At 57.3% G+C, this 21076-nt stretch overlaps 1 protein-coding gene across 5 annotated transcripts in view; it reads right to left on the reverse strand.

The window, feature by feature from the left end:
• KIRREL3 (kirre like nephrin family adhesion molecule 3) overlaps positions 1-21076 on the reverse strand; it is a 540292-nt gene that overhangs the window by 22452 nt on the left and 496764 nt on the right. For all 5 annotated transcript variants that reach the window (XM_072822662.1, XM_072822661.1, XM_072822660.1 and 2 more), the window contains exons 5-7: positions 20331-20488; positions 10226-10376; positions 4322-4427 (exon numbers count right to left, since the gene is read on the reverse strand). In XM_072822662.1, the coding sequence (XP_072678763.1) occupies positions 4322-4427; positions 10226-10376; positions 20331-20488 (415 nt within the window). The remainder of the gene's footprint in view (positions 1-4321; positions 4428-10225; positions 10377-20330; positions 20489-21076) is intronic.

The following is a 21076-nucleotide window of genomic DNA, read 5'->3' on the forward strand; positions in this document are numbered from 1 at the left end:
CCTGCCTCTCCTTCCTGGAGCCTTCGCTGGTACCGCAGAGGACCATCTCCTGCCTTCCCTCCCCGGGCTTCACGCTCAGGCCGGACCGTCCAGCCCTGAGAGACGGCCGAGTCTTGGCATCACATGGAGAGCCCGGGCTGGCACCATGCAGTTATTATCGTGAGTTAATATCACATAATTATTAAGAACATGATTAATAATAACAATTATAGTTTAACAACAGAGCAAACCATAGCTCCCTGAGAGCTTAAGGAGCTTCCCAACAAACCATTATGAGTTATTCATGAATCATTTCAATTTCTAACTTTAATTTAATGACCAGACTTAACTGTCAGGCGTAGCCCCTGCCTGAGGCAGATGAATTCAGTCCCAGACACACGGTTGGGGATCTGCGTCCAGCCTCTGCTCCTTCCGCCCTGGGGTCAGGTGGTGGGAGGCTGGGGTGTGGGCTGCAGGGGGCAGGACCTCGAGGAGGGTGGGCTGAGCCCCTTCTTGCTCCCAGGCCTGCTCCTGGCTCGGGGTAGGGAGGCTAGGGAGACGGGGCGAGCTGGGTCTCATGGGGCGTCCTCTTTTGTTCTGAGCTCCCGGAGAAGGTGGGGCCTCCTCCTCTTCTCTGGGCCCTTCCTGGTATAGGCCACTGAGGATGGAGCTCCGTTGGCTCCCCGCTGAGGACTTCAGGACAGTGGCTGGGGAGCCCACGGATGGCTTTGGTCCCCGGCAGGGAGGCACTGTCTGAGCCTGGCCCATTGGCAGTGGTTGCCCCTGGCCCCCCAGGCCCGTCCTTAGAGGTGGAATGGTGCGCAAGAGGAATTCCTCTCCTCCGGGTGGGCAGGAGCTGGCTGTGGGGGCTGGGCCCTCTGGTACCTCATGGGGCCAGGCCTTTGTGGGACATCCCAAAGGTCCCGGCTCTTATCTTGCTCAGCCTTTTTCGTCCCTTTCTTTATATTCTGCTCCCACACCAATAAAACCCTCTGCAGGGACCCCTTCCAGAAGCTCAGACGGCTCCTCCAAGCCGTGGGCCATGGGGTCAAGGGTGACCTGGAGCAAGGCCAAAGTGTCAGCCCTTCCCTCTCCTCTCCCTTCTCCGGCCTGGCTTTTGCCTCCTCCTGCTTCTAGCTGGACCCTGCGAGGCGCCCTCCCCCCAGCTCTGCCTCCCTCCGCACCTCGCCTCCCCCAGCCCCATCTGAAAAGGAGTCAGATTAAGCTTTTCCTAATCAATGTCTAATTTGGCGGGAGCAAATGTAAGAGGATTAATTATTTATATCACAGAATCAAGAGGCCTGGCTGTCACAGCTGACAGGCTGTCCTTAAACAGCCCAGTTTCACACTGGACGCTGGTCCCACCCGGGACTTTTGGATGGGGGGGGGCTGGGGGTGCAGGGGAGCCTCTGAGGACAGTGGGGAGAAGCAGATGGGGAGAGACCCGCTTCCCAGTCCCCCGGGACTGGGTCTGCCTGCTCCCGGGCCTGGGGTCGGGGGTGGGGGCAGCTGAAGGGACAGGTGGGTCGCCCGCACCTGCTCCTGCGCCCACCCGGGGCCTCTTTCTGGGTGCTGGGGTGGAGGAAGCAGGTCTCTAATTTCTGAGATCACAGCCTGGTGGTGGCACAGGAGGAAGCAATCAAGACGAATATGAAAGTAAAGAAACACAGGTCCCTGCAATCCTGTCAAAGTCAGTTGGGAAAAATCAATGTACTTATGTGAGGAGATTTGTTTAAAGCTTTTGCTCTCAGAGCCCAACACCACATCTAGAACCACGGGGGGGGAGGGGGGGGCTGCTGGCTCACTGAGCCCTCCCTCAGAGGCAGGGTGGCGAGGGTGGTCGCAGGGGCCAGCCACCTCTTCTCTCCAGTACCCCTCCCCTCCTTTCTCTCCCAGATTTTCCTCGTGGCCATAAGGGCCCCCCCACCCCCTCCCCACAAAGTCTCTGGAGTCCCGAAGGGAGTGTGCTCCATGCTGAAGTGCTTCAGGGCCTTCAGCTAATCAGAGGGCCGAGAGGGGAGGGGTGAGCAACAAGAGTGAACACCTGCAGGGGGGCGTGCCCCTCCCCTGCACCCCAACGCTGTCCCTCTGTAACCAGGGGCTGACCTGGGACCCCCGGGGAGATGCAGGGGCAGGGTGGAGGGGGAGGGAAACTTGCATGCTCTGTGCTTGTGTGTTTATTTATTAACTTTTAGTTAAAAAAAAGCCTCTGAAATTATAGAAAAATTGCAAGAATAGGCCAATTAACTAATGCCATACTCCCTTTACCTAGATTCATTAGTTCTTAATATACTGTCACATTTCTTTTTTTTAAGATTTTATTTATTTATTTGAGAAAGAGAGAGAGATTGAGCAGTGGGGAGGGGCAGAGAGGGAGAAGCAGACTCCCCGACTGAGCCACCCAGGCCCCCCTATTGTCACATTTCCTTATGATGACCTCTCCATAAGGAGATTTGAACCTCATCATCACCATCATCACTGGTGTTTTGCTATTAGAGGGTGGTGCCTCTAGAAGGCAGGCCCAGGGGCACCTGGGTGGCTCAGCGGTTGAGCGTCTGCCTTCTGCTCAGCATGTGATGGGGGTCCTGGGATCGAGTCCGGCATCGGGCTCCCCAGAGGGACCCTGCTTCTCCCTCTGCCTGTGTCTCTGCCTCTCTCTCTGTGTCTCTCATGGGCAAATAAATAAATAAATAAATAAATAAATAAATAAATAAATGGCAGGACCAGCAGCCTGGCTGCTTGGGCCATTAGCTCACCGTCCTGGTCAGAAGGCAAGGGTGGGGTGGGGGACATTGCTGGGTCCCAGAGCATGGCCCTGCCCTCTGCCCAGCCCTCCCATAACCAGGCCCTCAGATGACCTGAAGCCTGGCAGTGAAGAGAAATCAAAGTTGTACCCTCTGGTCTCGGGTCCAGGAGGCATTCCTAGGGCGACTGTGAGGGTGACTGTGGGGTGCGTCTGCTTGGGGGCCTGTGGGCGTCCAGGGCTCCCAGGGAAATGGGCATTCGAGGTATCTCTGGGCACGTGAGGCCCAGTGTTTAGGGACCGTAAGCAGATCTCTGGAGAGGAGCGCAGGCATCGCAGGTGCAGGGCAGAAGCCCAGAGAAAGCGATTCTCTCTGGGTGGTTGTTTTGCATCTTTAGTCACTTCCAGACGGACGCCAGATCCCAGCCAAATCAAAGCTGCCCCCGGGACCCAAGGGCCACAGCGCCGTGCCCCTGCAGCAATCTTTCTCCTGCCTCCAGCCCGGGGAACGGTCACACTGGACAGGACAGATGGGTTTCCATCCTTTTTTCAAACAGCCTCGAGGATAAAGACCCCGCGCCTTTCCTGGGTGTTGCTTCCAGCGTGCCGGTGTGGTTCAATCATCTGCACCGCAGGGAGCTCCTGCCATCCAACCTGCATCTCTGGCTGCCTCTTTCTTTGGCCCATTTCCTCTCAGTGCGCCCTCTGGGCTGCGCTGCCTCTTGCCGTCCCGTCCTCCACCCCCACTGGCCGGCTGATGGTCTGGTCTGGGACCATTAGCCTCCCTGGCACCGGCGATGCTGCGGCGTAATAACCCATCTCGATGGCAGAGGCGACGCCCTGGGCTCCAACCATCAAGTCTGGCTGGTGCGGAAGGACCGGCGTGTCAGGGCCCCGGGACTTGCACGAGGCCTAGGAGGCGGGTCTGCCCGTGAGCACCGCCCAGGACACCATCTCTTGAGATCTTCTGCGGCCAAAGGTGCCGGAGGAGCCAGGCCACGTTAGGAGCGGCCCCGCGCTGAGCTCCACGCTGAGCCCGGACATGGCTACACAAGAAAAGCCCCTTGCCTTCGAGAAGCTCCATCAACACGGAAAGACAAGCGTGTAAAAGTGGTGCTTTTATCAGTGTTGTGAGCAAGAGATGCGCCGGGGCCGTGGGTAGGGATGATCCTAGGCACCTGCTGGCCAGGGCCATCTGTCCCAGAAATCCCCCCCTACACAGGTGAACGGTTTGGTGAGCACCTGGCTCACGGCTAGAACCTACGTTCTGATCTTCCTGCTTCTCCTGCTTTCTCTCTCTCTTTTGTCCCCCTGAGCCTCTCTGCCTCTTTTCAGCAAGAAGGGATAAACGGTGTCTCCGAACAGAGGCTATACCTACTGCTTCCACGGGAAGGGGGCACCACGGGCGTGAAGGAAAGGGACAAGTTGGCCTGGCCAAGGACGGATGGGTGTGTGGGGGCAGGAGGATCCTGGGCACCCGCTGTGGACCAGTCCGTGCGCTGCGTGCCCAGGACCACAGCTGACACCCCGTGTGATAGGCGGGAGTGGCGGGGGGGGGGGTCCAGCAGCCAGGCTGTGCCTCGCCAGCGGGTCGCTCACCTGTACTGGGTGACAGCTGGGTTGGCCTTCGCAGAGCAGTGGAACGTGACCACGTTGTCCTCCAGCACCGGCTGCGGTTCCACCGACAGATTGACAAGCGGGGGGTCTGCAGAGAGAAGAGATTCCTTTGCAGATTGGGGAGCCGTGTCCATGGTTTTGGGAAAGAAATGGGGCAGGAAGGTCCCCTGGGTGACATGGGGGAGGTGAAGGCAGAGATTCTATCACCAGGGCTGCTGAGAGCAGCACCACCCGGAGGCCCCCAGAAAGTTGGGGCCTCAGCAGCGGGCACCCTTGCTCCCTGGAGGTGCCTGCTTTGCTGCCCTGGTGGTGGGGTCAGGGCTCACCCCTGTGGGTCCAAGACCAGGAGGCAGGACTTCCCGGGCCCCCCGCTGCCCACCTGCCAGCCTGTAGAGAGCATAGGACGCTTCAGACAAGAGGGCTGGGCAGAGGGGTGCAGGGTGCGTGGGGCAGCGGGGACACTGAACCCCCTTTAAACACATTTTTTTGTCTGAAATATCTGTTTCATATCTGCTTGTGTAACGGTTCTGGTGCATCTGTTAACTTGAACGTGGCGTTTACACCCCTTCATCAGTCTGATTGTCTCTGCTGCGCCCTGACTGGTGTCACCCAGCCCTCGGCCCCCCAGGCTGGGGGCGTCTCCCCCCCCTCAATAGGATGAGAAGCCCGGCTCTGAAGTGCTAAATGGTAGGTAGGAGGTGGAGGAGACAGGAGGGGGGGGAAGAGGGGGAGGGGGGAGAGAATGAGGAGGGGGAGGAGAGGGAAAGGGGAGGGAAAGAGAGAGGGAGGGGGAGAGAAGGGGGAGGGGGAGGAGAGGGAGGGAGGGAGACAGAGAAGGGGAGGAGGGAAGAGAGGGGGACCGGAGACAGAGACAGAAGGATGGGAGCAGGCGGAGGACACCTACGTGGAAGAGGGGCGGAGGATGAGAGACACAGAGAGACTGAGAAATGCAGAGGAAGAGAAAGAAGCGGAGAGAAGCAGGAGCAGAGAGCTGGAGAGGGACACAGGGAGATGGACATAGACGCAGAAACACACAGACAGAACGTGACAGGGCGTCGGGGACAGAGGCCAGGCGGGAGGGAGGACGAGAGAAGAGACACGGGGAGAGACGCGGAGAGCTAGGAGGGTGGGTGGGAGGCCAGCGCCCCTCTACCCCCGTCAGGGTGTGCGGGGCTGGCGGTCTGACCCGGGGCTGAGCCACGAGGCAGCTGGTCCCCACCCCCAGCCAGGGTCCTGGGCTGCTCTCTGGGCCGGTCCTCACCCGGGATCACAGCAAACTGCAGGACTTTCTAGGGGGTCCGTCCAAACCATTTTCAGCAAAAGAGGAAGCCAGTTTCTCGGAGACCATGGAGACAAATGCTGACCTCTCCGGGGAGCATGCGAAGGGCACCACCGGGGAGCAGGACCCCTCCTGCCCGGCCAGAGTCTCTGAGACCCTCAGAGAGTCACATGCACAGCGTCCCCGCGGTGAACTCAGTCCAGCCCACCAGGAGTTGGGATCCTTGGCCCACTCGGCTCCTCTCTGCCCCGCTGGTGCTCAAGCTGGGTCATGCCCCCCGCACAGTGCCAGGGCCCAGGGATGGGGTCAGGGAGGGGGCCCATGGGGCTGCGCCCCTATCTGCACACAGCTTGAAAGACATGGGGGAGAGAATTCTGGTTCCCGGGTAGCAGGTAGCTGACTGTTCTGAGGACCCTGATCTCCCCACATGCGCCCCCAGTGCCAGATGCCGACCACGATCCTGAGAGCATCTGCTACGGCAGCAGTGGAGAATTTTCATGGAGAATTATAAGGGAAGTGACAGGTATTGCAATGATCTCAGCCTTTGTTTTTAAAGCGTGATTCAAGCAGTGATGAGCATGGCAAGGAGCGGCCACGAGAGCTCTCCTGCCACCTCCCAGGAAACCTAAGACGCCCAGAACCCTGTAGCTTCTCCCCAGCTCCTGCCCATCAGCTGCCCCTACCCCGGCTGCCCCTCCCCCCCGCTGAGGGTCACCAGCTTCCAGGGCCAGTACTGTCAGGAGTCCCAGCCCTCTTTTCTCTGCAGGGCCAGCTGCCTAACCTGGGCATCTGAGGGACCCTAGGGCTCTGACGGCACCACCCCTAGAGATGTGGAGACCCAGGGAGGAGCTTGCATCTTGCTGCGTTGGAGAAGCATGTCCCAAGGCATGGGGATTTGGTGAGTGCCATCTGGAGCCAAACGCATGGCTGGCTCATGTCCTCCCATCATGAAATTCAGTACTGAGAGGCGGACTGGAGTCCCTCAATCCAACTCTTGTTCAAGGTGGTGATGGTGCCAGTTGGAGAGAATCTAGACTCCACCTGCCCCAGAGCGTGGGGGTGTAGCCCCAGGAGGCCTCACCCCACCTGGGTGTCCTTCATTGAATAATGAGTCTTGCGGAGCAGGGTGATGGAGCATATACCTGTTGGGGGACCCTTCCTGCTGCCCGCTCCCCTTCTCCATGGTCTGCCCGCCATTCTGAGTTCATCCTGTGCGTGCCCCTCTCCTACAGCTTCCTTACCTCGCAAAATCCTTGGTACCCCACCTTTCTTGAAGGGCCCCAAGAGAATGGGTCCCTGGGAGGCTTGTACACCTGCCGGTCTCATCTGTACCTCCACCCCGGACCCCGAGGTGCCCGTGTCCCTCTGTCCACCCCCCTCCTCTGCATGAGCAGGATATGAATTTTCAGGAGTCTACCAAGCTCCTGGGGTATAAATAGTTTATGTCACATCCAACTATTAGACATGATTTTAATCCCACTTGTGATGTCGGCTGCATAGCTTGCAGGAGGGCAGCTTTGATGTAGCTGGTGGAACTGAGATCATATTGAACAGATGTTACAGCTGAGAGTCTGTTAGTGTTTCCATCAGCAACCTGCGTGTGTGTGTGCGTGCGTGTGTGTTCGGGGGGAGGTATTACATCGAGGAGGGGTAGAAGAGAGAGAAACTCCATGACTCAGTGATTTTATAGCACATTCATTTGAAACTTGGCAGCTGGATGCAGCGTCCAGATGTAGCAAGACTTTGGGGGTGTTAAGCTTTCTCTCCCATTACTCAATCTGGGGGCTTTGTCTTCCGTTGGGTAACATATAAAGACCAAGGGAAACAAACAACAAATGCGCTTTTGCTGAGTTTGGATGCTTCTTGGTTGACTGAGAAAATGAGCAGGTTTGCAAAGGCAGCTCCGATCCGGCCCGTGGTGTCCACAGTAAACAGTTGGACGCTTATTGAATGAACGAATGGATAAACGGAGGAGGAAGGAGTCGGGGGGCGGTGGGGGGCAGAGTGTGTGCTTTGACTTGGCAGGCACATGCAAACACCTTCCGGAGAGGAGACAAGGGCGGGAGAGGGCTCCCCTGTCGGGGCTGAGAGCGCTCACCTTGTGCCAGGCCCTGTGCTAGAAACGCGGCCCCCGGCCCTCGCCCCCTGCCCTGACGGTTTAATGTAATTCTCGCAGCCAGCATATGAAGGAAGCACTGTCATTTCCACAGATGGGGGAACCGAGGCACAGAGGTTAATTCCGAGCCGGAATTCCAACCAGGAGGAATGCAGTGGCCTTAACCACCTCCCTGTCCTGTCTCAGATGGGGCAGGCCGGGGTGACAGGCCCCCGGGGACTGAGCCTCTCTGTGGTCTCCTTCCTGATGCCTCCCTCCTCGTGTCCTTGGGAGGAGAGCCAGCCGGGGCGCAGGGACCTGGCAAGGCTGGAGTCCTCCTCTGAGGTGCACTCTCATCTGTGTGCCCTGGTGAATTGATCATCTCATTAGAGTGCATTAGAGGAGCGCCTTTTAATAGTCGGTGGGCCGTTGTTAGGATGAGGACTTTCTCGTTGACAGGAGAGCTTCTCCCGGTGTGATGGATAACGGCCTGGAGGGGAGCGTGGCTGCTGCGGGGTCTCCCCTGCCGGGGCCCAGGCTGCTGCTGCTGCTGCGGCGCTTCTTTTGTGCAGGGGATTCCTAGCTGGTGTCTGGTGTCGGCCTCCTGCCCAGATTGGGGATCGGCGGGGGCGCTGGCAGTGGGAGGCTTGGATGTCTTATGTACCCACCCCCCCAGTCATTCCTCCCCGATTTGGCTTGTGTTTGGAGACAACTCTGCTCACGGTCAGTCGAAGGGCAAGAAGAAACTCCAGACATCATTTGGTCAAAGGACCAGGAACAGGCATCCCTGGAGTAAAGTGACAAGCCTGGGCTTGCACAGCCCATGGGTGGTGGAGCCTTTTTGGGTGCTGGACCGCTTGATCCCCAGAGCATCTCGCTTCCTCTCCGGAGCTGGGCCTGCAGATGCTGCTCCGAAGAAGTGAGCGGGTGTGGACAGCCAGGCAGAGGGGTCCCCCTCAGGGCCGCCCTGTATTCACAGGGCCCTCAGGTGAGCGCCTCCCTCCCATCACCCTGGTCCTCAGTCTGCAAGAACCTGCTGTTCTCAGTCTCCTTAAATGAGGAACAGAAGAAGAAGCCTCCAGTTGGTGGCGATGAGGGAGTAGGAGTTACTAGCCGGTGACGATGGTAAAGATGCAGCCTTCTCCCAAGAACTCGGCTGCTGTGTCGGGGTGTCTAGAGCCCATCTCAGGGTTACAGCGGTGCCTTCTGCCTTCTGGAATTGAAGTGGTAGCTGCCAGGATTGTAGTTAGAGTAGGGACTTCTGCTCGCTAGGCTCCCGAGATGGGCCCTGGAAACGCCAGGACAGCCCCTCGGACTCCAGCTCCCTGCAGAACCTCGTGGAAGGAACGCAGAGCCCGGAAGCCTTGCGTGAGCCAGGCTGGTGGGCAGCGTTTGCAAATAAATTTGATTTAAAAATGAATAGAATAAGAAGAAGGAAATGAATGCCAGCCTTCAGCTCTAGCCTGCCACCCCAGCAGCCCCCAGCCCGTGGTGGCATCATGCTCCCCGGCAGGAACGGGATTTAAGAGGACAGTCCACTTTTGGGTGCTGATACTTCAGACCTGAGCTAGTCCAGTACTGGGAGCAAGGCCACACTAGACCACCTTTTGGAGCACTTTTTTTTCGTTCTTTGGGGCTGACAAGCACTTCAAGGAGATTTTAGGAGGCTGTTAGGAATCTTTTTAGGTGACTTCTGGAATATGATGCTGGTGGAGCTTTAATGCGTCGTGGCTGTTGACATTGACTGTGGGAACTGACACCTGCTGAGGGCCCGCTGTGCACGGGGGTAGGAGAGGGCTTACCAGTGTGGACTCTGGAAAGCTCCGCTGTCTTATATTGGACAGTTATGTGGACTTGGGCAAGCTGGCTGGCCTTTGCGTGCCTCAGTTTCCCCACATAGGGAGTGCCTGTATACCTACGCAAATGGTTGTGGTGAAGCTGAAATAATCCGTGGCAGGTATGGGCTGACTGTGTGACTACACTCCTTCCCCTTCTTCTCTCCATGAACCCTCCCACGAGAGGTGCCCCCCTCCCCAGGTATCTACCCTCTGTAGGGCATGCGCCCCCCAAACCTCCGGAGCCCTGAGCACCCTGCTGCCCCCAGTATCTCTGCTCTGGCTTTCTCTCCGGGGTGGGGGTGTGCCGTGGGACCACACTGGCCAGGGACTGACTCTATTTATCGAGGTGGAAGATGTACGGGATACAAGTTTGGAAATGTGGCTTGAACGTGTCATCGTCCAAAGATCCTCATGTTGTTGCTTCTTGTGGCAGTAAGAAGGACCAGACCTTTGGGTGCCCATAAACCCAACCTGGCCGGTCCAGGGAGCTGTCGGACCCATTTCCTGTCTTCAGACACCTCGCAGGGAGGGAGCATGAGGAAGCTGTGGTGTGGCTCTGCCGAGCTGGTGGTCCGGGACTGGCTTTTTCCGCCCAAGCCGGGCTCCAGCAGGGAGGGCCAGGGGGTTCCTCTTGCCCTGGGCTGGCCAGGCTGGGCGGGCGAGTTAGTACTCACGCTGGATGTCGATGGTGACCGACGTCTCCTTCCCTCCGGGGATGGCTTTGTTGGTGGCTCGGCACACGATACTCTGGCCATTTTCCACATCGCCAGGGGAGATGAAGAGGGTGCTCACGATGCTCTCACGCTTGCCATCTCGAAGCAGGGTCTGGGGGAGCAGGGAGAGAAGGCCCCATGTCACTTGGCTGGGACAAGACGGGGTTTGGGGAAGACATGCCCCAGCCTCCCAAGAAGAAGCCCTCAGCTCAGGACACCCAGGGGTGCAAGTCTCTGCGGGGGGCGGAGGGGGGAGTCTCTCGTGGTTCCCTCACCTGGCTGAGCCCTGGGCTGCAGCAGGAAAAAGGAACTAGAAGGTCTTCCATCATGTGGGAAAACCAGCCTGGACTTGTATGCCCCAGAGGGAATCCGGCTGCAGGTCTCCTCTGGTGTCTGGGGGAGCCTCTGGGTCTGCAGGCAGCACTGAGATGCGTGCAGCCCCGGGGTGCTGGGGCCCCCAAGGCAGCGAAGGGCTGGGGATGCAGGCAGAGTCAACGCTCTCTGACCCTGTATTGCTTTATCTATGGAAACCCTTCCAACTTTTCAAGTCATTTCACTTCCTGACCCCATTAGAGCCTTGACCAATCGTAGGCAGAAGATGCCATTATCTTCCATGTGACAGATGAGAAAATGGGCAAGACCAGGAGAGGCTACGAGCTCTACCAAAGCTACGCTTCAGGTTGGAGGTGGGTTAAGTTAGAGGGTCCTACAGTGGACTGAAGAGCGACCCCCCAAACTTCATGTCCTCTTGGAGTCTCACAGTGTCACCTGATTTGGAAACAGGGTCTTCAGAGGTCGGCTAAGTAATTAGGAAGGAGTTAAGGTTGGCCAGACAAGACCATCCTGGATTAGGGGGGAGGGCAGGTCCGATGACTGTGTCCCTAGAGGAAGAGGGGAGGACACACAAAGGAACAAGGAAGAGAGGGTCATGTGAAGACAAGCAGAGCCGGGAGCGATGTGGCCACAAGCCAAGGGACTCTGGGAGCCACCGGGAGGTGGAGGCCACAAGGAAGGACTCTTCCTGGAGGGAGCATAGCCCAACGACACGCGGACTTCAGACTTTTTGGCCTCCACAAAGGAGGACGATACATTTTGGTTGTTTTAGGGACTGGTTGCACGACTTCCTTAGGGCTGCCCTAGGGAGCAAAGGCAAGTCTGAAAGCCTTGGGTTTCCTGCCTTCCATTCCTTCCATTTCCAGTGGGGCCCATGAGGCCACGCTGCAGCCAGGTCCCCATCACTGCTGTGCCCCTTGCAGCTACCTCCCAGTCGTTTTGGCGCCCAGGATCCTGAGCTCACCAGTAAGGTAGGTGCTGGGGAGGGGTGTCGGGTAGGGGGGGCCACTTCCAAGATGGGACTGGACTTGCTCAATACTCAGAGGCTTTTGATCCTGGGAAGCTAGGTAACACCCTCCAGAGAAGGGTGCTGGACGCTTGCTCAGAGCCAGATGAATAGACTTCACTCCTCAAAACCTCCCTTAAGATAGTACTGGTACTGTTCGCAGCAGACCCTGACAGGAGGGGAGCATTAGCTCTATTTAGCAGAAAAGAAAACTTAGTTCAAAGTGAGTCAGGAACTTGCCAGGCAGGGCTGGGATTTGCACTTGAGAATGGTGACCCCAGAGGCCGTGACCCTCCCACCACTGCTCCCTGAGAGCTAGACGGTGGTTAGTATGATCTTCACTTAAAGGCGGGAATAGTTTGAGGGATTAAGCAGACTTTTAAGTTCACTGAGCTACTTAGCAGTGCAAAAAACGAGACAGCAGGCCCCAAAATGGAGTCACTTATGTTAAGGGCCCCACCTCAGCAAACCAAGACCTGATACCTCGCCTCATGCAGTTGCAAACCCCAGCCCCCCCTTAATGGGGCATTTAAGGGGCCCACCTGGAAGCTCCTGGTCCACACGAGGAGGTCATCCTTCTGTTCCCCCTAAGCATGACCTTGCCTGAAACAAGGCAAGGTTCTTTGCCAATCATTTCCTTTTCACTCCCCATCTCTGCCTTTTATTTTATTTTATTTTTAAAGATTTTATTTATTTATTCATGAGACACACAGAGAGTTCAGAGACACAGGCAGAGGGAGAAGCAGGCTCCGCATGGGGAGCCCGATCTGGGACTCGATACCAGGACCCTGGTGTCACGACCTGGGCCAAAGTCAGATGCTCAACCGCTGAGCCACCCAGGTGTCCCTCGCCCCCAATCCCCCGTCTCTGCCTTTAAAAACCTTCCACTTCGTACACCTCCTTGGAGCTCCTTTCTACCTACTAGATGAGATGTCACCTGATTCATGAATCGTTTGATAAAGACAATTAGATCTTCAAATTTACTTAGTGGAATTTTTGTTGCTGAACAGCAGCAACATGTCAGCTGCTGGAACCTTCTCTCCGGGTCCTCAGTTCTGTGTGGTCCTCGTCATCCTGGGCCAAAGCTTGTGGCCTCCGGCACCAGGAGAACGTGACCTGTGCCTCCGTCTAGAACAAGCGCTCCCTGCTGCAGACAAAGCTAGAATCAGAGATGCCAGGGAGAGCCACAGGGCAGGGCAGTCGTCTGGACTATTTCTGCCGCACGTTCTAGAACCACCTGGGCCTGGGCAGGCTCCCACAGCACATTCTTTCCTGGGATGTGGGGTGGTGGCCTCAGCCATGGCAGAAGGGTCCTGGAGTGGGGCTGGGTGGGGGGTAGTGATGTCAATCCCACCAAGCCAAGCGTCGGGGCTGGGTCATCAGTGGGATGAAGGTCTTCAGATCAGCCTCAGGGCCAGGAGCTCAAGTGAGGGCCAGCCACACAGAGGTGGTGGGTGGGTGGGTGGGGTGAGTGTGGTTTAGCCCCAAGCCTAGCTTGAGCGGAGGGACCGACAGCCTAGCACGGAAATGGTTCCAGAGTCTTCAGCAGACTTCATGCGTCTATAAATAGCCAAGCACTAATAAGAACAATTTCCTGGATGGAAATAAGACCTGGGGTAGGGTGGAGGGAGGGGGAGGTGGGGAGGGAGGTCGGTATCCTTCTTCCTCACCCCCTTTTCTTTACTTTTACATTGTGCTAACAAGAACATTTACATTAAGTTTGACTCTGCCAGGAACCTCTCCAATTGATCTGCTCTCTGCCTGGTGGAGGGAGCAGGGCTGCCGGGTGCTGGCGGGAGCGGAGGGGGAGGCCCGAGCCCCTAATTAGGCCCTCTGACGGCTTCCCTTCCTCCCCGCGCCCAGGGTGCTCCTGCGTCTCCGAATGATGATTAATGACATATTTACTGTGTCCAGGCATGTGCTTTTTCTGGGAAATAAAAATTCTGGTTCAAGTTGTTTGTTCCACCTAATTAGAGAAAAGGGAGATGTGTTCATTAGCGGCGGCCGCAGCAGCTGGCTGCCCCCGGGGGAGGCTGAGCGTGTCACCCGGGGCCCCAGCTCCCAGGGATCAGACCCCAGGCGCGTCCCCAAGGAGAGGCCCGTGGGCAGGGATGCCGCCTAGGATGTAGGATGTTCCTGGGAGGGACCAGGGACCGGGAGGCGGGCCCACAGGCAGGTGCACTGCTGGGCCCCGGGCGGCCTGTGGCCTCTCTGCGCAGCGGCCGGCTTGGCCTCCGTCTTCTTCTCAGCCTCGGTTTTCTTCTTTCCTCCATCCCTCCTCATCCTCTCTCCTCTTCTCCCTGGTCTTTCCTTCACTCCCGTCTCACAATCTCCCAGTGTCCCCGCCTCTCCTTTGGACACTGTGGCCTTGAAGGGACAGGCCAGGTGGAACATTCCATCATTCGCTGGTTCTCGTCACAGCCCGCCTCCCCTCCTCTCCCAGCTCCTTCTCCGGGCTTCCCTCCCCTGAACTTGGCTCTGGGGACCCGCCTTGGGCCCCGGCCTCCCTGCTCCTGCTCCGGAAACCTTCATTAGTATGCAAATCAGCTCGGGGAGGGTACTGCGGTGTTCCCGGCAGCCACTCCATCTGTGGGGCCACCACCTCCAGCACTTGGGGCCGCCCGTGCGCTGCCGATCCCGGGATCCCGGTCCGAGTCGCCCAGCCCGGCTCACGTGACCCCAGGGCAGCTCCTGCGGCCCTCCCGGGGCCCAGCCCAGCTGTGCGCACGGAAACGGAGCAGCGGGCAGGTGCACGGGAGTGAGTGTCAGAGCAGAGGCTTCGTGGGTGGGCTTCCACCCTCTGCCTGTGAGTGTGTGTGTGTGTGTGCATGTGTGTGTCCCAGGGCCTCCATCCACTAGCAGCCCTAAGGAGCTTTCCAGAAGATCCCAGCGGCTGTGTGAGGCGTCTCCAAACCCCTGCCACCGGGCAGCTTCCTGTGTCCCCGGCCCACTGAGCCATCCCTGAGGGCGGGCACTGGGCATTCAGTTGGCAGTGGCCTGGAGGCAGGGCTGGGGGGACAGAGTGTCCCCGGAAAGTGGTTGTCCAGTGCGGGCAGGAGTGGCCGCTCGGCTCTTCCCAGAGCCCGCAGGGCCTCGGCTGGGCAGTGGAGAGGCAGGCTTCACCCCAAGAGGCAGGAGGCCCGGTGATGCCTGCGTGGGACCCACAGGTGAAGGGGTGGAGCAGGGCGTGTTGTGTGGAGGTTGGAGGGGGTGCAGTGGGGGGTGCCCCCACCCCAGTGTTAAATCTGAGAAGCTCATTGATATGCAAATAGCCAGGCAAGCCCTCAAGTGAGGCCTGATTGCCTGGCAACAAGGCCTCCCTCTTCTCCCTCCCTTCCTCACCTCCCCCACCTGCTGTGTCCTTTTTTTTTTTTTTTTTTTAATCTTCTCTCTGCTTCCCCTTTTTATAGCTGCCTGGGGTATCTGTTAGGACCTGCTGTCACGTGGCTTGAATGGGGGCTGTAAGGGAAAGTGGAGAAGCCCAATGCCATTTGCCTCCACATCCTCGGGACCCCAGAATTGTGCTCTGGGTGAGGATGGGTGCCCTTCATAAAGAAAGCCAGGATGGGTAGGGGCTGCCATGCTGGGTAGAGACCTAGGCCCTAAGATAAACAGATGAGATGGGGTGGGTGCTGGCGTGACTCATGGGGAGAGAAGACCCAGTGGAAGGGCCTCGTGGAGGGAGCTGGACTCCAGGGAGGGCCTCTAGAGGGTGTTGCTCCAGAGTTCCCCCTAGCATATGGGCCCTAATGAGACTCCTGGTCCCGGTGGGGTGTGGGCGGGTGGCCCCTGGACTAGCAGCTTCCTGAAGCTGGAAGGAGCAGAGAGATAGGGTGGAGAGTCAGGGGCTTGGGGGTAGATACACACAGGACTGGGCGGGGTGGGGGGCAGTCCTGAGACTCAGCAACCTTCCTACCCGGCCCCGCCCTCATCTGGGTCAAGGCCTCATCCTGCCACCGGGCAGCTGTCGGGGAAGTAGCAGGTGGCGTGATGCTGGCTCCCCCGAGATTTCTCTCTGGGTGGGGCCCATCCCTCCCCGCTCTTCCCTCACCTGCCTGCCTCCCCCGCTTTGTGTATCTGCTGGCTTTCCAGGTGAATGTCATGTGATCTCCAGGCAGGTGCGGGGGCCCAGGGAAGGTGGCCTGAGGCTGGGCGTTCAGGAAGAGAGGACTTGGAGAGAGGCCTTGCTGCCAGCTTCCTGTACTCCCACAGCCAGACACCCGCCGGGGTCCCAGGCACTCGCCCATCACCCCCTGCCCCGAAGGCTCCGGTGGCAGCGTGTTTAAGGAGAGGTGCCACAGCCTGCTGGGGGGCAGGCAGAGGGGCTTCTTTTTTCTGATTTTCCTCCCAGGGCAAGGGGCCTGGTCATCCTCCATCCTGCCGGCTCCCCCATCCCCTGCTGGCCACATGCTGGAAGCCCGGGCTGCTGGATGACCTCTGGCGAGGGGCCCTGGGATGGGTGAGGCAGGGCTCCCAGAGGAGGGACTAATGTTCCCGACTGGTGCTCGGACTTTCTGCCAGGTGCTTTCGGTGCATGGCTTCTTTTCACTCTCATGTGACCCAGACGGGTGTCGGTGCCTAACAGCCCCTTGCTTCGCAGCTGGGGAAACTGAGGCAGAGAGATTTAGTTGCCTCAATACGTGACGGAGCCCTACAGTGACGCTGACATTCCCATCTAGGGAAGGGGAGAGCAAGGTGCCCCCGGGGGGGCCTGTGAGGATCAAATGAGGGCTGGGCAGAGATCCTGCCAGCCAGGCACTCTTCTCGTTCAAGCCTTACAGCCATCCTTCGAGGCAGGTGCTATTCTTGCTCCCACTGTACAGATGGGGACGCTGAGGCACCACAAGGCTAGGCAGCTTGCTTGCTCACCATCACAGAGCTGGGAGGGGGTGGAGCCTGGATTCGAAGTGAGGCTGCCCAGCTCCCTGGGGCCGGGGACTTAACCGGCACCGTGTGACAAATACTGAGTGCTTCGGACCTCCGTGCCCCTCAGGGCTGCCCTGGCCCATCTTTCCTGCGGACACTGGGTGCTGCTTGACTGTGTGCACTTGTGTGCTCTGTCAACTTGTCTCTCTTTCTGTCTCCGTGTGTCAGAGGCTCACGGTCCCCGGCCCCTCCTCCTGCAAAGCTGGTCTGGGGCTGCTCTGCCTTCGGGACATCGGGACGTCGGAAAAGCCTGTGTTCATTAATAATGGTCCTTGCAGTCCCCGATTAGGAGTGGCGAGGCTGAGCTCTGACGGCCCCTAGAGGGGGTTTCACCGAGCACTGCTGGATCATGCACCCTTCCCTGTGTGCTCCACGTCCTAATTTTATAGCTGGTCAGAGCTGGCAGGTGCCTGTTATGAACAGAACTGGGTCCCCCAGAATTCATATGATGAAGCCTCGACTCCCAGTGTGACTATATATGGATATAGGCCCTATTAAGGGCCTATTAAGGAGATAGGTAAGGTTAAATGGGTCATGAGGGTGGGGCCCTAATCCAATAGGACTGATGTCCTTCTAAGTAGAGGCAAGGATGTCAGAGATCTGTCTCTCTTTGCACACACAGAGGAAAGGCCATGTGTGGACACAGAGAGAAGGTGCCATCTGCCAGGAGAGGTTTCACCAGGAACCGGCCCTGTGGGCACTCTGATTTTGGATTTCAGCTTCCAGAACTGGGGGAAATAGATGTCTGTGGTTTAAGCCACTGGTCTGTAGTATTTTCTTATGGCAGCGCAAGCTTACTAATACAGAATGTCTCAACCCCTCTGTTTTACAGAAGAGGAAACGGAGGCTCAAAGAATGACTCTCCTGAGGTTCAGAGGGCAGGCTCTGGAACCTCGGCCTGTCGCTGCCCAGGGTTGTCACACTGGTCATAGGCCTGCAGGAGGGTGAGCCTGGCTGGGTGGGGCAGAGGATGAGCATGGCTGCCCTGCTCTGGTCTGTTGGCTGCAGCACCATTCCAGGCTCTCGGAGGGGCCTTCTCCACATGGATGAAGGCAACGTGCTGGACAAAGTGACCTCTGGGCAGGCTCAGCAGGGGGACTCCGACCTTTGTCTTCACTAGATTGGGGAGTGTTCCTCAGCAGGACACAAACTTTGGCAGGGGCCCAGCTGGCCCAACTTCTGGGAGGGACTGGATAGACGCCCAGTTAGGAAGGAACACCCTTTGCCTTCCTTTTCATCCTTGTCTGAATGATACTCCCTGTGCCATATTTTTGTACTTCATAATACAACAGGGTGGCTCCAGCCCAGGATGTGAGTGAGGTTATTTATTTCTCAATGGGCAGCTTTCCCCTTGGTGGACTTGTGCCGGAGGGAAGGCATCAAGCTTCGTCCTGGGTTCTGGCATCAGGCTCTGGGTGGGGGTCGAGAGGCGGGTGGGGCCTTGATCAGCAGCCCTGGGGCTGACTCCTTGGTGGGGCTGTCAGCTTTGGACAGGAAGGACACTCCCTCAGAGAAGCATCAGTCCTGCCTCATATCCTCCACTGGTGATGAAAGCCTTGCTTATCTTTTCAAGACCCAGGAAGACAGGACGCCTGGGTGGCTCATTGGAGCAGTTAAGCGTCTGCCTTTGGCTCAGGGCGTGATCCTGGGATCCGGGATCAAGTTCCTCATCGAGTTCACATTGGGCTCCCTATGGGGAGCCTGCTGCTTCTCCCTCTGCCTGTGTCTCTGCTTCTCTCTCTCTCTCTCTGCGTCTCTCATGAATAAATAAATAAATAAATCTTAAAAAAAAAAAAAAAAAGACCCAGGAAGAGGAGCTGGTAGTGGGGTGGGAGCAGGTCATGCATCTCTCCACTTTCTGAAGTCACGGAGAGCCACAGGGAGAGGAGAGCTGGGGTCCTGGAGGTCTGGACCTCCAGTTTCAGAGCCTGGGTGTGCTAGTTGGCCCTGGGGCCGCACACAACCTCTCAGCAGCTGCCCATCTGTCTGAAGCTGTGCTGAGAGGAACAGAGGAAGGAGCACAGCCCTGGGCACTGCGGGGCTGTCATTCGGGCCACTCACCAACTGAGAAGGGCAGTCACTTCTCTTTCAGGCCTCGGTTTTCTATCTGTAGATGAAAGGAATTGGACCGGCTGTCCTCCACCGTCCTGCTCATCTTTAAAGGCTCTGTGGTATATAAACGCTGTCTGGGACTCTATTTACAATTTCCTTGAATGAAGTTTGGTGGGGGCTGCTTTAAAATACAGCTGGGATTTTATTTTTATTCAGATAGGGTGAGGCCGCAGGTGATCAGATGACTTCCATGAAGAAGGTTGTTTGTTACAGTTCCCAAGAGGAGGGGGCTCTCTGGTCCACATAGGGCCCCAGAGGTATGCTTCAGAGCTGTCAGGAGGCAGAAAGAGCAAGGGGAAAACATGGAGCAAGCCTTTATTGTGGTTTGGGGGAAAGAATGGACAAAGCAGGGTGAGCAGCTAAAGGTTTTAGGATTGGGTAGTTTGAATAATTTCCACAAGCTCTAGGCTGTAGGGCTGATCTCCAGTTATCCAGTATCTGGCCCTGAGCATTTACGGTAAGAGGATAGCACCTGGGACTGCTAGCTTGATAAAAGGAGGCGGTGAGGGTCTGGATGCAGGATTGTTTGCATATCAAAGGCATGTTCACAGCACGCTGTTTGCTGTCTCTAGAAATTAGCTAAGCCTGGGAGTGGCAGTCCCTCACAGGCAAGGCTTTGAGATGTCAAAGCATCATAAAATATAGAAAAATAAAAACCTAACTAATACAGGGGTCAGTTCAGGGCATTTCTGGCTCATGGTACCTTGTGTGAATTACAGAAAGGCACCCTTGCAGGCGGGTACAGCAGGGTGCCAGCATGGTAAGGGATTATGGGATATTCCCTGAGTCAGGCATCTTGGACTGGGAAGAACTAAACTGCCTTACCTGGTAGCCCTCAAAAGTTGGCCAAGATTTAGCAAATAAAAATACAGGACATTCAGTTAAATTTGAATTTCAGATATACAGTGAATAATTTTCTAGTGTAAGTATGACACATAATTATGCCCCATGCAATATTTGAGATGTACTGAAATTCAAATTTAACTGGTTGTCCTGTATTTTTATCAGGCAACCCTAGGCCCCGGCCACTTCTGTCCCTGAGTCTCCTCCTCCCACCTATCTCTCTATTCTTAGGGTCTTTTTTTTTTTTTTTTTTTTTAAGATTTAATTATTTATTTGTCAGAGAGCAAAAGCGCACAACAGGGGGAGCTGCAGAGGGAGAGAGACAAGCAGGCTCCCCGCTGATGGGGGACTCAGTCCCAGGACCCCGGGATCTTGGCCTGAGCTGAAGCCAGACGCGTAACGACTGAGCCACCCAGGCGCCCCTATCCGCAGGGTCTTGACCAAGCCCAGCAATTACCCCAGGAAGAGAGGAAGACAGTTTACACAGTCCGCAAGACAGAAAAGGTCAGGTAAATAGAAACATAGGTCGAGAGGGAAAAAGTGGCATGGAGCGAGCGAGGAAAAGAGACACAGGGAGGTAACGCAGAGAGAGAGAAGCACACTGAGAGCAGGAGGGGCAGAGGAGGGGAAAGCTGGCCCGCCCCGGCCCCGCCCCCGGCCCCGCCCCTCCCCACAGGCCCCGCCCCTCTCCCCCCGCGGGCACCTCCCCCCGCAGGCCCCGCCCCTCCCCGCAGGCCCCGCCCCTCCCCGCAGGCCCCGCCCCTCCCCGCAGGCCACGCCCTCCCCTCTCCCCGCAGGCCCCGCCCCTCCCCGCGCGGCCCCCCCCACCCCTGCCCCAGGCCTCACCTTGGAGTAGGTGGCCCCATTGATGACCTCTCCCTTCCGCAACCAGATGATGGAGGCCGCGGGCTTGGCGTTGTCTGCGTGGCAGGTGAGGTTGAGGGGGTCCCCCGCACGCAGGCTGATCACAGGCCCCCCCAGGATGACCGGGTCATCAGGTGGCACTGCAGGGGGGAGACGAGTAGAGAGGTCAGACTCAGGGCGCTGCTTCCCTCCGGCAGGGCTGGCAGGCTGGGCTGGGTGGATTTTATGGAGCTGATGACAAACAATAATTATCGTACTTTAATAAAATGTATAATCCCCTTGTATTATAACAATAATAGCAACAGCAGCAATAATCCCTGACATATGCACTGCATGTTTATTTGCAGCCGATGTTCATGCCATCATCTCATCTGACGCTCGCGCCGAGCCTGAGTGGGGACAGGGCAGGCATCATTAGCTCTGATTCACTGATCGGGAAGCAGAGCTCCGCTGCCAGATAATATCTCTACTTTCTTTCCTTTTAACTTCTCTCTTTTTTTAACAAAGCACAGTCACATCTGTGGTCTGATTTAATCCTTACAACAGTCTTGCAAGGTAAACGTTGTTATTATCCCAATAACACAGATCCGGAAATTGAGGCTCAGCAGGATTAAATGACTTGCTCAAGGTCGCTGGGAATGGGCGCCAGAGCCAAGGCCTCTGACACCTGCAGCTCCCGGCCAGCCCCTGCCCCTGCACGGCAGGTGACGGGACAGGTGACCCGGCAA

Source organism: Canis lupus, chromosome 3, assembly GCF_048164855.1.
Source record: "Canis lupus baileyi chromosome 3, mCanLup2.hap1, whole genome shotgun sequence".
NCBI lineage: Eukaryota > Metazoa > Chordata > Mammalia > Carnivora > Canidae > Canis > Canis lupus.